General features: G+C 54.1%; 1 protein-coding gene across 1 annotated transcript in view; it reads right to left on the bottom strand.

Annotated features, from left to right (window-relative positions):
• Positions 1 to 15,716, bottom strand: part of SCN4A (sodium voltage-gated channel alpha subunit 4) — a 34,214-nt gene that overhangs the window by 12,964 nt on the left and 5,534 nt on the right. Inside the window, exons 6-13 of the mRNA XM_008012108.3 lie at positions 15,165 to 15,497; positions 13,616 to 13,679; positions 13,236 to 13,377; positions 11,604 to 11,813; positions 10,808 to 10,961; positions 8,314 to 8,552; positions 6,397 to 6,570; positions 4,191 to 4,547 (exon numbers count right to left, since the gene is read on the bottom strand). Of these exons, the coding sequence (XP_008010299.1) occupies positions 4,191 to 4,547; positions 6,397 to 6,570; positions 8,314 to 8,552; positions 10,808 to 10,961; positions 11,604 to 11,813; positions 13,236 to 13,377; positions 13,616 to 13,679; positions 15,165 to 15,497 (1,673 nt within the window). The remainder of the gene's footprint in view (positions 1 to 4,190; positions 4,548 to 6,396; positions 6,571 to 8,313; positions 8,553 to 10,807; positions 10,962 to 11,603; positions 11,814 to 13,235; positions 13,378 to 13,615; positions 13,680 to 15,164; positions 15,498 to 15,716) is intronic.

The raw sequence follows: 15,716 nt of genomic DNA, 5'->3' as shown, positions 1-15,716 counted from the left end.
TCACTGCGCTGTGCCTCAGTTTCCTCATCCGTAAAAAGGAGATTATGCCAGTGTTCCTCCCATTGTTGTGAGGATTAAAAGATCAATACAAGCCCGGGCACGGCGGCTCACGCCTATAATCCCAGCACTTTGGGAGGCTGGGGCGGGCGGATCACAAGGTCACTGGATCGAGACCATCCTGGCTAACATGGTGAAACCCCATCTCTACTAAAAATATAAACAATTAGCTGGGTGTGGTGGCATGCGCCTGTAGTCCTAGTTACTTGGGAGGCTGAGTGAGGTAGGAGAGTCGCTTGAACCCAGGAGGCAGAGGTTGCAGTGAGCCGAGATCCCGCCATTGCACTCCAGACTGGGGAACAGAGTGAGACTCCGTCTCAAAACAAAACAAAACAAACAAACAAACAAACAAACAAAACCAAGAAAACCCATCAATACAGGTAGAGCACACAGTAGGCATTCAACACATGTTGGCTGTTATTATGTTTGAAATAATAGAAAGCTATACAAGGTGCTCCAGCCTGGCCAACATGGTGAAACCAGGTACTAAAACTACAAAAATTAGCTGGGTGTGGTGGCACACACCTATAATCCCAGCTACTTGGAAGGCTGAGACAGGAGAATCACTTGAACCTGGGAGGCGGAGGTTGCAGTGAGCCCAGATTGCACCACTGCACTCCAGCCTGGGTGACAGAGCGAGACCCTGCCTCAGAAAAAAAAAAAGAAAAGAAAAACAAGCAAGCAAGCTATACAAGGTGTAGGGAAGAGTGTGATGAACTCTGAGGCCAGCACAGCATTTTATAGATGAGTAAACTGAGTCCCAGAGAGGTGGCATGGCTTGCTCTAGGACCCAGAGCATAGCCAGGACTAGAACCAGGCTTCTAGTCATTGTATAACTTTAGAAGTCATCATTCACTTAGACTACAAGGTGAATGGCAGCCATGAAGGTCTTTAATGCGGTCACCCTTCCTTCTACCAGTCTGCCTGGCCCTGGGCAGTGGGAGGAAGGGGAATCCTGTCTGCAGTGAGGGTCCTGGCTCCTGTCAGCCAGAAGCATAGCCAGGTTCTTCCTTGGGAGGCCTGGGGGAGTGAGAGGGCGCGGGGAGTTGGGGAGCCTGCACTTGCGGATCCGCCACCCTTGGCCGACTCCTCGGCGGGTCTCACTCCAGGCTCTCGCCAGCCTCCTCCAAGGTCTTCTCGTCATTGCCTTCACTACATTCCGTTGATTATATTCTGTTAATCATATTAATATACTCTCTTTAAAAAATATCTGAAAACTGTCTTTGAGAGAACGTGCTGGGGGAATTTCCACGGCTCCCTTCCTCCCTGCCATGTCCCCTAGAGGCTTTTCTGCCTTTGCCCCCCACCAAAACGCATTAGTCTTTCTTCTCCCTCTCTCGGGGGGAGGGATCCAGTTGCCAGAAACACATCTGAGATGGGAATTAGCTGCTCTCTGGATCAGCAGGGTTTGCACACGGCTCCTGCCCAAGACAGAAATAGCCGCCTCAGGCAGGGGGGAAGGGAGGAGGGGAGGGGGCCGACATCAGTTTCCCTGGGGGTTCTGTGCTTTGGGTTACTGGTGACCTAGTCACTTCCTCTTCTTCTTCACAGTTACCCACAGGAAGTGACCAAGTGCCATGGGCACAGGGGATGCGGGTCCTCACACTCTCTGGCAGGGGGCCCTGGTGGCCTCTGGCAGACACCTGCTTCTCTGAAGCCTAGGGAGGTGGTGGGAGGGGACAGTGCCCAAGGAGCTGACAGTGCCACCTCCCTGGGCCGCTCCACTCCCTCTGAGCAAACTGAGAGGGCTACAAAGCTGGGTTGGGAAAGGATGTCAGTGGTGTGTGTGTGTGTGTGTGTGTGTGCGCGCATGTCTGTGTGATGGGGGTGACAGGCACACAGAGGCAGGGTCTGCACTGGTTCCAGACTCTGCAGCCAGACTGCGGGCTCCCGTCCCACACACGGAACAGATTCACCTCCCTGAGCCTGTTTCCTCATCTATAAAACAGATGAACCAGCGCGGCCCTCACAGGTGGGTGTGAGGATGAGGTGAAATGAATACACGTGAAGCACCCAGAATGCTAGGTAAATGCTAAATAAATGTCAGCTGTCACCATGCTTCTGCTGGTGCTGACGTTATCATTATTACGATACTGTTATTGTTGACGTTATTGTTACTGGAGTTATACGGACCCAGTTCCAGTACCAGCTCTGTTTCTCACTAGTTGTGAGGTTCTGGGCAGTGCCTCCTCGAGGGTGTGGAAATAACATTTCCTGTCTCATGGGGTGGCTGAGAGAATTAGGCACAATGCTGGTAAATCCCTTTGGCAGGGACTGACACACAGTAGGCCCCCACTGCCAATACAGGAGCATCACCCTGGTGGCAGGAACTTAAACCAGCACTGCCCTGCTGCATGCCTGTAACACCTGCACCCCCAACCCCGTGGCCAGGCACTTTGGTAAGCACTTGTAAGCGCATGCATCACACAATCCTTGCAACCACCCAGTGAAAGAGTCATCCCCATTATCATCCCCATTTTCCAGATAGGAAAACTAAGGCCCAAAGGGTTAAATAACGGGCTCAAGGTTTCCCAGTCAGTGAGTGGCAAAGTGGGGTCTTAAAACGTTTTTGAGTTTCCGCACATAGAAACAGCAACCCCCTGAAGACTCGGTCACCCCCAAGTCCTTAGACTTACATCCACAAACTCCTACTCAGGGTCTGCTGTCCCCATCCCCAATCTTGCCCCGAAGTTGGGCCCAGGCACCTTCCCTCTCTCTTCCCACTCCCTAAGACCCTCCTTTCAGGGACAGGAGGCCTGGGTTCTCTTCTGTAGCTGCAGCATGGTCTTCTTCTGCAGCCAAGGTGACACCCCCTTCCCCCTCTGAGTGCTGCCCCCAGCCGGAGATCAGCGATATCCGAGAAGTGCTGTCCCTGCAGCTCAGGGATTCCATAGGTCTTTGGGGAACATGGGGACAGGCGTCTTCCCAGTCCCTGTTGCCCAGGGCAGCACCAGCCACTGCAGGGGGCAGCTGGGCACAGTATTGTAGGGCTCTGGCAGGAGTGACCTCCACTGCCACCCCAAGAATGGGAGGAGTCAGGGTCACCTGCAGGGTCCCTAGCCACAGAAATGCTGGCCAGCTGGACCATGGCCCTACACCCTGGCTGTCACCTCCTGGCCCCTTCCTCTGCACCAGCCCCGCATGCCAAGTCCTGAGCCACAGCAAGCAGCAGAAGAGATGCAGTTTACGCCATCTCTGCATTTTCCCAATATCTTCACCTGTTTCTTTTATGTTTTCTAGAGATAGGGTCTTGCTCTGCCCCCCAGGCTGGAGTACAGTGGTGGGATCATAGCTCACTACAGTTTTGAAGTCCAGGGTTCAAACCATCTTCCTGCCTCAGCCTCCCAAGTAGCTGGGTTTGGTGTGTGCCACCATGCCTAGCTAATTTTTTTCATTTTTCCATTTTTTGCAGAGATGAGGGTGTCTTGCTATGTTGCCCAGGCTGGTCTTGAACTCCTGGCCTCGGAAGTGCTGGGGCTATGGGCATGAGCCATCACATCCAGCCTGATTCTCTTTTTTGGAGCCTGGACCGTAGGCCCTGGAGCAGAGGAGGTCAAGAGGGTGGGAGGAGGCCAGGAGGCCCAGGTTCCCCCCAACACTGTGCCTTTGTACACACTATGGCATCATCTTTGCAGTGACCCTATGAAGTCCCTGTTGTTTTTCTTCTATCTGACAGTTAGAGAACCCAGCCCGACTAGAAAGCAGCAATTAGCTCAAGGTCACACAGATGATGGCAAAGGAGCTGGGACTGGAATGTGGGTCTGTCTGACTTATTATCATGTTGCTTTACTCAAAACACTAGGTTCCAACAGTGCTACTCACAGCCTGGTCCCAGAACCAGCATCAGCATCCACTGATCAGCATCACCTCAGAGCTTGTCAGAAATACAGATCCCCAGGCCTAGGCCCAGAGCCGCTGAATCAGACACTCTGGGGGTGGGGCCAGGGATCTATGTTTTAAGTAACTCCTAGGTGATTCTTACACAGGTTAGTATTTGAGAACTACTGGGTTAAACCACATAAAATTGCCATTTTGGAGAGGATGCGTTGGGGAGATAGAAAACAGTGAAACATCAGGCACGTCTTGTATGCTTCCTGGGCGAGGGCAGGGGCCACCCAGCCAGCCTCACTCACCACGAGGTTGCCGATGACCATGACCATGAGGAAGACGGTGAGGCACATGGCTTGGCCAGCCACCTCCATGCAGTCCCACATGGTCTCGATCCACTCCCCGCACAGGATGCGGAAGACGATGAGGAAGGAGTGGAAGAAATCATACATGTGCCAGCGTGGCAGGCTGCAGTCCAAGGCGATCTTGCACACGCAATCCTTGTAGCTCTTGCCAAACAGCTGCATGCCCACCACGGCGAAGATGAACACGATGATGGCCAGCACCAGCGTCAGGTTGCCCAGCGCCCCCACAGAGTTGCCAATGATCTTGATGAGCATGTTCAGCGTCGGCCATGACTTGGCCAGCTTGAAGACCCGCAGCTGCCAGGCAGGGAAGGGCAAGGGTGAATGAAGCCCAGGGACCACCACCCAAGGCAGCCCCAGCCTTAGGAGAAAGAACAGTGTCGAGTAACTTGAATCTCCAGCCCCCTGCACGATCTGAGTCCTCAGTTTGCCCTTCTGTTAAATGGGAACGCTCATTTTACCACCTCAGGCCCTTCATGCGTTAACAAGAAAACAAGTTCGGGCGGGGCTCAGTGGCTCACGCCTGTAATCCCAGCACTTTGGGAAGCCAAGGTGGGCGGATCACTTGAGCTCAGCAGTTGGAAACCAGCTTGGCCAACATGGTGAAATCCTGTCTCTACTAAAAATACAAAAAATTAGCTGGATGTGGTGGCGGGTGCCTGTAATCCCAGTTACTCAGGAGGCTGAGGCAGGAGAATCGCTTCAACCTGGGAAGCAGAGGTTGCAGTGAGCAAAGATTGTGCCACTGCACTCCAGCCTGGGCTACAGAGCGAGAATCCATTTCAAAAAAAAAAAAAAAAAAAGGAAAGAAAAGAAAAAAAAAGTCCTTATCTGTTAAAGATACAGACTATGGCCGGGAGCAGTGGCTCACACCTGTAATCCCAGCACTTTGGGAGGCCGAAGAAGGTGCATCACTTGAGCCTAGGAGTTGGAGACCAGCCTGGGCAACATGGCGAAACTCTGTCCTACAAAAAATACAAAAAATTAGCTAGGCGTGGTGGTCTGAGCCACCATGTGGTGCTCCCAGCTATGCAGGAGGCTGAGGTGGGAGAATCACCTGAGCCTGGGGAAGTCGAGGCTGCAGTGAGCAGTGATTGTGCCACTGCACTCCAGCCTGGGTGACAGAGAGGCCCTGTCTAAAAAAAAACACAGACCAAAGTATTTACAAGTGAAATTATATGTTGGGATTTGCTTTCACAATAAAAATTGGGGAACAGATGCAACAGGAATTATAGAATGCTGACAGTTGTTGAAGCTGGGTACATAGGTACATGGAGGTTCATTATACTTTCTCTACACTTTTGTGCATGCATGAAAAGGTCACTTGATAAAGTTTTTTTTTTTTTTTGAGACAGAGTCTTAATCTGTCACCTAGGCTGGAGTGCAGTGGCGTGATCTCGGCTCACTGCAACCTCTGCCTCCCGGGTTCAAGCAATTCTCCTGCCTCAGCCTCCTAAGTGGCTGGAATTACAGGCACTCGCCACCATGCCCAGCTAATTTTTGCGTTTTTACTAGAGATGGAGTTTCACCATGTTGGCCAGGCTGGTCTTGAACTCCTGACCTCAGGTGATCCACCTGCCTTGGCTTCCCAAAGTGTTGGGATTAGGTGTGAGCCACCACGTCCAACCGATACAGTTTTAAAAAGAATAATAGTGCTCCTTATGGGGTGGTGGAAAGACAAATTCAGAGGTTCCAATCCTACACCTAATGAACTTCCAGAACCTCCGCTTTCAGGTCTGTAGTATGGGGCTGGAGTTCTTGCTCCACTGCTGCTCAGGGTCATTAAGTGTTGGGGAGCATCTTGCCCATTTGTCGTCCCGGAAAAATTGCAAAGGGAATTGGGAAGGGTGGGGCAGGGCTGGAGGAGGAGGTGGCTTTTCCCTTTGTCAGGCTCCTCTGGGGCTGGCAATGTGACAGAGGTCACTTTGGTCCCCCCAGCAGCCTTACGAAAGAAGACAGGGCTCTTCTTTTCCCTGTTTTACAGGTAAGAAAGCTTCTGATAGGTAACAGGTGTGCACAAGGCAGAGGGGACCTCGTTTTCAGCCCTCTGGCTTCCTGGGGTTTCTCCTCCCATCCCTGTGCCCACCCTCCTTAGTCTCCTCAGCCCAGCCCCATCCCAGACCCTGGCCCCAGGGCTTTCGAGTACCAGACGGAAGGAGCGGAGCACAGACAGTCCCTGTACGTTGGCCAGGCCTAGCTCTACCAGGCTGAGGGTGACGATGATGCTGTCGAAGATATTCCAGCCCTGCTGGAAATACTCGTAGGGGTCCATTGCGATCAGCTTCAGAACCATCTCTGCTGTGAAGATGCCTGTGAAGACCTAGGGAGTGGGGTGAGGCCCTGTCACAGAGCCTCGGGGAGCCCAGGGCCCTGGGAGTCTCCCACCCAACTCCCACCTTCTGGCAGAGGCTGCGGGGGCTGAGGGGAAGGGGTCCAGAGCCCCGAGAGGAGCAGGAGTGGCACGCATGGCCCATGTGTGTATAAGTGAGTGATGGAGGCAAAGGTCAAGCCATAGGGCTGAGGTGGGTACAACTCTGAAACCCGTTCCCATCCATTTCTGGCCTCGTGACAGTGGGCAAGGCAATTCACTACTTGGAGTCCCAACCTTGTCATAATAGTCAACATTTGCAGGGCGCTCTGTGGTTCACTTTGTGACCTCATTGGCATCCTGATCTCTACAACATTGGGAGGGATTCTCATACACATTCCATGCATGAGCAGTTGAGGCTCAGCTAGCTGGGCAGCTAGCTGGCATCACAGCACCCACATGGGAACGAGACACATCTCAAGCCTCAGGTGCTCAGTTCAGCATCCTGCCTCATGCCTACAGCCTGTCCACAGGGACCAGTCCCAGGATCCCGAAAATCTTGGCAGACTCAAAGGTCTAGGGCAGGGACCAAAAGGAGCAAAATCAATGAGAAGACGACCAGAGCTGCCCCTGCCAACCCTGGACATGGGGTCTGAGGATTGCACAGTCCCTGAAAGCTCCCTGGGCACGGCTCCCCTCCTGCCGGGCACCAGCTGCCCTGGGTCCACAGCCTGCCCAGGCACATGCTGAGCCCCTCCCAGAGGCTGTTCCTGGCCACAGCAGGTGCCAAGACAGCAGCATAGTGTGGGCAGGGGCTGGGCACGTAGGCGGACCCGGTCCATCACGCACATCCCAGCAACTGTGCCATGAGTCCAGAGCATGCCCTTGCCCCTCCAGCCTGGCCTGGCCACGGCTGCCTCGGCACCTCTATGGGACAGAGGTGTCTGCATTGAAGGCTGGGGAGCCCAGGGTTTGATGCTTGTGCCACCCACCCAGCCCTGGTTCTGTCCCACACCCCAAATCTTACTCTCCTTGGCTTCCCTTAACCTTCAGGGTTGGGGAGCATCTCGCCCATTTGCCGTCCCGGAAAAATTGCAAAGAGAATTGGGAAGGGTGGGGCAGGGCTAGAGGAGGAGGCGGCTTTTCCCTTTGTCAGGCTCCTCTGGGGCTGGCAATGAGGTGATAATGCTCCTAATGGGCCTGGATAAGCGGGTGGATCAGCGGTGTCAACAATAGTTGAGCAGGAAAGGGCTGGAGAGAGGAGAAGCCTGGCCCCACGCTGGAGAAATAGGTGAGGGCTGGGGGAGTAGGCCCTGGAGCCCACTGGTCCTGGGTAGCCAGGGCTATAGGTCCCATTGCCAGATCCCTTGCCTCCTTTCAGGCCCATGACAACTTCTGGAAGTGGACAGACTTGTCAGCTAGCCCCTTCAACCCTATCTCCACACTCCCTTTACCCCTGCTTCCAGGGCATGGTCTGGATCCCAGATCCCCAATAATCCAGACCTTAAGAAGCCCAGCGCCTCGCCCCCATCTCTTTGCCCCCAAATGTCCTGAAACCCCAGTTCTGTGTGCCACAGATCACCCCAAGTACCCCCCCACATCAACTAATGCCCCCCATATGCTGGGAAAATCATCCCAGCTGTTCATATGTGTCCTCCACCATGCCCCATATTTCCACACAGCCAGAAAGCTCCACTGGGCCCCACCCCCTCCCATCCTGCCTATGAATGATTCCTCTCCCCCGCGCCTCCCTACCAGGTTGCCCACAGTGAGCACGTGGTCAAAGTGCTCCGTCATGGGGTAATGTTCCATGGCCATGAAGAGGGTGTTGAGCACGATGCAGATGGTGATGCCCAGGTCCACGAACGGGTCCATGACGATCAGGTGGATGATGTTCTTGAACTTCATCCACGGGGCGCAGCAGTCCCATATGAGCACTTTGTGGGCGCACTTGTACCACCATGGTGGGCACTTCTGGTGGGCCTCTTCCAGTTCTGGGAGAGGGGTGGTAGCAGGTACCTAGTGAGGATTCTCTCCTCGCGTGCCCTGGTTCCACCTACCAAGCCCCGCCCCTTAGCGCTCCACATCTCAACCCTCTAGCAAGGCCTATTCCAAGTTCCACCGCCTCTTGCGTCACCCCTACTGTCACCTCCCTGTAACCTCCGCCCCACATGGCTTCACCCCAAAGCCCCGCCCTCTGAGGTCCAAGCTCCTCAGTGAACACCCTCCAGACCCCGCCCTCTAACCCCTGCCTACAGCCCCACCCCTGGAACCCCCGCGTCCTCAGATCCCAGCCCCCTACTTCAAGCTCCACCATCATTCACTGCATCACCCTCCGGACACACCTCTCTAAACTCCGCCCATAGCTCCGCCCCCAAAGCCCCGCCTCCTCAAAGCCCCACCCCCGACTCCAAGTTCCTCCGCCTCACACAGCGCATCCTCTTGTCTGGCCCCTCTAAACCCCGCCCACATTCCCCACTCCTGAGGAAGCCCCACCTCCTCCTGAAGCCCTGCCCCATAGTGCAGTAACTCACAAGCCCACCTGCTCAGCAAACCTTTCCCCAAGCCCCGCCTTTCAATGACCTGCCTCAAGCCCCGCCCTCTTGGCTCACCCCACAAAGCCCCACCCCTCAGGGAGGGGGACAGGACGCCCACCCGCTGCCAGAGGCCCAGGGCTGTGAGCCTGGCCTGTGAGATGCCCTAATCTGTCTGGATCTGAGTTCCCAGGGACAGGTGGGAGGCCACTGCAGGGACTTGGGTTCCAGCCCCACGAGCTGCTGTCTGGTGCCACTCTGTGCAGACAGATCCCTTGCGGATGCACTGTCGGTAATACCGGCCCCTCCAAAGTGTCCCCAGCTGGTCCATACTTTCCCACCAGAGTGGCCTTCAAGAAACATCCCCTGTTCTTGCCACCCCAAAGCCATGAGTGCTTTGTAAGGACCGTGGGACGAAGCTGCTCCTCCTCCTCCTGGCCTTGGCAGGCTGTCTGACTGTGTGGAAATCTGGGGCACGGTGGGGACACATGCGGAGTGTCCTTGGCCCAGGCATGATCTCACTTACTCATCACAGCAGGTAAATATAATCAGTGCCTCCAGGTAAATATAATCAGTGCCTCCCATTTCAAAGACAGAAGAAAAGGGACTGGAGTGGGTGGGAGCCCCATGGAGACCCTGGATTCATACCGGGGAGGGTGGCTGAACCTCCCCCCCACACCCAGCAATTAGCACACTGAGTCTCACTCAAAGCCTCCCCAGTCTGCACCTCCACCCCTACCCTGTGCTTCTGCAGGTGCCCAAACAGTGTCTAAGGCCCAAAACTTCTCACAGTGGTCCCGGGAACGGCAGGGTGGAGAGGCCTCCTCCCCCAGCATTCCCTGGGCACCCTCTGACAGGGCATATGGGCACCTGGATACCTGTCATACAAGGTCAGGTGACATGGTGACCTCTAGAGATCTGCAAAATCTTGCAGGCCCCCAACTCCCTGGCGCAAGGCAAGCCGACCTGAGGAGGGAACCAGATCTCTCTGCGTCAGAATTCCTTTATTCTATTGTCCCTCTTTCCTGTGCTTCCTCCTTCCCTCCTGCCTCCTCACTTCCCTCCCTCTCATCCATCCATCCATCCGCCCACCCATCCATCCGTCCATCCAACCATCCATCCATCCAACCATCCATCCATCCATCCATCCATCCATCCATCCATCCATCCATCCATCCATCCGTCTGTCCGTCCATCTATCCATCCATCTGTTGTGTTGTGTCTATTCACCCTCTCTCATCACAACATCCTTATTCTTCCGAGATTCGGCATGTGACACAGGGACTGGGGAGTCTATCACTCTTCTTGGGCAGAATTTGACTTTCGGCCTTTAACTTTTACCCAGAGAACACTTGAGGAGCAGGATGTCCAATTTCCGGAACATTGGGCCTTCTGGTTAGTATTATTAGCCTGTGCTTCCCATTGGGCAGCCCCCAAGGCCCTCCCGGAAGTCCCCAGTTCCCACAGCAGCCTGGCCTTGCAGCTAGAACTGGGCCAGGTTAAGACAGGACTATATTTATCACAGCCGTTTCTTCTACGCCAATATTAAGTTACTGTCCTGAAGCTGGTCCAGGCAGGCCCCACCCTGACCTCAGGGGCCTGAATGGGTAGAGGGGGCACAGGGCACTCACTTTCCATGGCATCCCTGTCCTCCTGAATCCAGTCCAGCCAGGCTCCACCCTACCTAAGTGGGCAGGGGGGCACAAGGCACTCACCTTCCATGGCATCAGAGATGCCGCTGTCTCCGCTGCCGCTCTGCCTTGGGGCTCCCTTCTGCCCTGGCGATGTGTCCAGGCTGCCATTGCAGTCTTTGCCATGGGCTGGGTCCCCATCTGCCTCCCCACCTTCCAGAGCTTGGGCGGCCTTGGCCTGTAGACCAGCAAGAGTGATGGGCAGGAAGTCCAGCTCTGAGCCAGAGGGATGGACTAATTGACCCTCAGAGCTTCTTCCAGAGTCCTTCAGGGTGGCAGCCCCTCTTCCTGGCCTATGTCAAACTTAGTGCAGGTGGGGGAGGGACCAACCTCCGTGGTGGTGGGGGTGACAGGGTAGGAACCAAAGTGACTAAGGACCCTCTGCCCTGAAGACCCTTGACTCTGATGCTCCTACTAACCTTCCACTTGTTGACAGAATGAGAAAATGGTCAGCCACTCCCTGGGGCTTCCTCGGGACCTACCCCTCCCTCAGTATGGACACTTCCACTACCCAGAAAGCATCACAAAACCAGAAATATTTGAGCTGGAAGAATATTTCAAGTTTAGCTACTGCAGATTCCTTGTTATAGACAGGGAAACTGAGGCACAGAGCAGCGAAATGCTTTTTCTACTGCTTGGATCCCCCCACCTCCCTGCCACCAGCAAAACTCCCAGCCCAGAGCCTTCTGCTTCTTCTGCCTCAAAACCCCTACCCCCGTGCCCTCCCTCACCCTCAGCCCCCCAGGGAGAAGCCAGTGGCAGCCCCAGCTGAGGGAAAGTAGAGCCCTGGGTCCTCGATCTCCCTTCCCTGAGTCCAGACCTTCTCCAGCTCCTCCTGGTGCTTTTTGAACTTCTCAAGCATCTGCTGGAACTCCTCCTCTTTCTCCTTATCCTCGGCCAGGGTGGCCTCGTTCTGCTCGGCATACGCCATGGCCACCACGGCCAGGATCAGATTGATGAGGTAGAAAGAGCCCAGGAAGATGATGACCACGAAGAAGATCATGTAGGTCTTGCCAGCTGCTCGAAGGGTCTAGGAGCAGAGGGAGAGGGAGTGGAGGGGTCCTATGACATCCACCTCCTTTGACCCACTGCCCCTTTCCATACATCCATTGCCCAGATGGGTAAGCAGAGCCCCTCCCTCACAGAGCCTGGGGAATTGATGGCTGTCATTGGCATGCTGAGCCATGTTCTGGGGAACTTCAAAATATCTACTCGGGACTCAAGGGTTTTTGGTCTTCTGGCTTGGAGGAGGACAAAAGCCAGGCATCCTGATGTCAGAGAGCCAGGACAGAAAATTGGTGAACATGGGTTTGGGGTCAGCTTAAATTCTAGCTTTGCCACAGTGCCTGGCACCTAGTAAGAACTCAACAAATAATAGCTATTATTATTATTGTTTAATCAATTTATTTATTTATTTTTTAGATATAGTCTCACTCTGTTGCCCAGGCTGGAGTGCAGTGGTGCGATCTCGGCTCACTGCAACCTCCACCTCCCAGGTTGAAGTGATTCTCCTTCCTCAGTCTCCTGCGTAGCTGGAATTACAGGTGTTTGCCACCAAACCCGGCTAATTTTGCATTTTTTGTAGAGATGGGTTTTGCCATGTTGGCTAGGCTGGTCTCAAACTTCTGACCTCAAGTGATCTGCCTGCCTCAGCCTCCCAGTGTGCTAGGATTACAGGCATGAGCCACTGCACCCAGCCAGTAGCTGTTATTATTTTTGTTATTGTTATCAACACCATCAATGTTAGAAACATCATCAGGCATCAGAAGGCACTGTCCTTCCAGACTTAGCCTACCTTCCGCGCAAACAGCAGAAGCCAAATAAAATATTGGCAGCACTGAATTTCTTTCTTTCTTTTTTTTGAGATGGAGTCTCACTCTGTCACCCAGGCTGGAGTGCAGTGGCATGGTGTCAGCTCACTGCCACCTCCACCTCCTGGGTTCAAGCAATTCTCCCTCCTCAGCCTCCTGAGGAGCTGGGACCATAGGTGTGTGCCACCATACTCAGCTCATTTTTGTATTTTTAGTAGAGACGGGGTTTCACTATGTTGGCCAGGCTGGTCTCGAACTCCTGACCTCGTGATCCACCGCCGCCTCCCCAAATGCTGGGATTCAGGCGTGAGCCCCCGTGCCCGGCAGGCAGCACTGAATTTCTAAGCTGCCCTACTGATTCTTGTGAGGCCTAAGGGTTCCTGGGCTTGTGCCTGCACTAGGCCCAGACCTCGTCTCTGAAAACCAAGGTGTGGAAAGAATTAAAGCCATGGCTTGGCTCGGGGCAGGTGTCCAGTTTCAGAGAGTGCAAGCTCCTATAAGGGCACTGTGGGAGTCCATGAGGATATGGCCCAGTTGAGGGGTTGGCCATCCTGCGGTAGGCCCCATCAGGCCCTGAAGAGGCTGCAGGGATGGAGGGGGAGTGGCTGTAGGGTTGGGGGTCAGGGTTGGGGCAGTTGTACCAGCTGGAAGAGGTTCTCCCAATAGTCCTGTGTCATGAGGCGGAAGAGAGCCAGGAAGGCCCAGCTGAAGGTGTCGTAGCTGGTGTAGCCATAGTTGGGGTTCCGCCCGGTCTTGATGCACTCATAACCCTCGGGGCAGTGCCTAGGGATAGGACAGGGGGCTAGGTTTAGGGTGGGAGGAGCACTCCAGCGGGGGACAGATGGGGGCCCCAAGGGAAAAAAAATCCGTCAGTTCTGCCTGTGTCCCCCAAACAGAAAAGTATTCCATCTATACCCATAGGTTTCCCTGCACTCCCATCCACCCCAGGTCCTTGTCTCAATCAGCTCCCACCTTCCAAGACCCCTGGGGTGCATTTTCTGCATCCCTTAGCATCACTCACCCAGCATCACTGCTGTTCCCACAGAGTAGGGCATCGCTGGAGCCCTCCAGGAAGTAGAAGTTCCCTTTGGGAGTCAGAGGCCACAGAGGAGGCAAGTCACCCACATGGACACAGTGTGAGCACCTGAGCCCATTGCACACCTGTGGACAGGTCTGCGTGTACCACATAAACCAAATGGATGTTCCCTGGCTGCTTCTTCCCCATCCTTTAAGGACAGCTCGAAGTTCCAAGGTCTCTGGGTAGGGACTTGGCAGGGAGCTCAGCTGCAAGCACTGTCAGCCCAGTGCCCAGTGTGGGCGAAAAGTCAGGACGCAGCAGCAGCACAGACAGGGAACGTGTCCGTGTGTGCATGGGGCTACTGTGTACCTGTGCAGGGCACCCGAGTGAAGGGTGTGTGGGGGCTGGAATCCAGGTTCCAGGGTGAGAAGGGGTACCTTTTCCTAATTTGCAAGAAGGCACTATGTAGACTAACAGTGGCTGTATGAGAAAGTGTGTGTTTCTGGCATGTGTGCCTGTGAAGATGCATATGTGAATAGGATGTGGGTGTGTGGGTGGGTGACGGTGACCCTGCCAGGGTGTGAGCATGTGGTGTGATGAAGGAGGAAAGGGGGTGCACAGGTTAGGGAGTAGGAACTATAGACTTGCTTTGTATAGTGAGAGTTTCAGGATTTTTCTTTTTCTTTTCTTTTTTTTTTTTTTGAGACTGAGTTTCAGGCTTGTTGCCCAGGCTGGAGTGCAATGGCGTGATCTCGGTTCACTGCAACTTCCGTCTGCCAGGTTCCAAGCTATTCTCCTGCCTCAGCCTTCCGAGTAGCTGGGATTACAGGCACCATGCCCAGCTAATTTTTGTATTTTTGGTAGAGACGGAGTTTCACCACGTTGGTCAGGGTGATCTGGAACTCCTGACCTCAGGTGATCTGCCTGCCTCGCCCTCCCAAAGTGCTGGGATTACAGGCATGAGCCACCATGCCTGGCACTTTAGGGTTTTTAAAACAGTTTGCCATTTGTTGTTGCACTAACCCTTTGAGGAAGGGATTGTTATCTTGATTTTATAGGTGAGGATTCAGAGGGCTAGGGAGATCAGGTGACTAGTCAGAGGTGACACAGGCTTCGAAGTGCTGGATATAAGCTCAGGTCCTCGCCAGCCTATTTGTCTCATAAGAAGTGAAGGCAGGGTGGGGTGTGGTGGCTCACGTCTGTAATCCCAGCACTTTGGGAGGCTGAGGTGGGAGGATCACACGAGGTCAGGAGTTCGAGACCAGCCTAGCCAATATGATATAACCCTATCTTTACTAAAAATTAAAAAATTAGCTGGGCCTGGTGGCACATGCTTATAATCCTAGCTACTTGAGAGGCCGAGGCAGGAGAATCGCTTGAAGCCAGGAGGTGGAGGTTGCAGTGAGCTGAGATGGTGCCATTGCACTCCAGCCTGGGTGACAGAGTGAGACTCTGTCTCAAAAAAAAAAAAAAAAAAAAGAAAATATGGGAACAGAGGGTACCCCAGGGACTGGGACAGGATCCCCTTTGCCTGTCCACCTTCCATTCTTACCTTCATCATTGATGTAGGCGTCCCAGTCAAAGGTATCATTGGTGGCCCAGCTTGCATGGCTGTTCCACGTGTCGTTGGCATACCATGAGTCATTGCCATACCACATCTCATTGCCATACCATGTGTCATTGCCGTACCACGTGTCATTACTGTACCACGTGGTGTTGGTGTCGTTGAACGGCGGGGGCCAGCGCACACACTTCTGCCTCAGGTTTCCCATGAAGAGCTGCAGTCCCACCAGCGCAAAGACGCTCAGGCAGAAGACAGTGAGGATCATCACATCCGACAGCTTTTTCACTGACTGGATCAGGGCCCCCACAATCGTCTTTAGCCCTGACCGCAGAGAGGGCAAGGATAATGGCAGGGGGCAGGGCAGGGTGATAACAGAGCTCCCCAGCCTCCACCACCAAGCTTTTTCCTACTCCATCTTCAAGGCTTGACTTACTGAGCACCACTACTTCCCCGAAGCCTTCTGAAATTAACCCCACCCTTCTCTGATCACATCCTCAATCTGGAGCCTTCAAATGGCCACAGATGCTCAGCCACTAGGAG

The sequence above is a fragment of the Chlorocebus sabaeus genome, chromosome 16, assembly GCF_047675955.1.
Source record: "Chlorocebus sabaeus isolate Y175 chromosome 16, mChlSab1.0.hap1, whole genome shotgun sequence".
NCBI lineage: Eukaryota > Metazoa > Chordata > Mammalia > Primates > Cercopithecidae > Chlorocebus > Chlorocebus sabaeus.
Note: the sequence above shows the minus strand (reverse complement) of the source record. Positions and strands in the feature narration are given on the sequence as shown.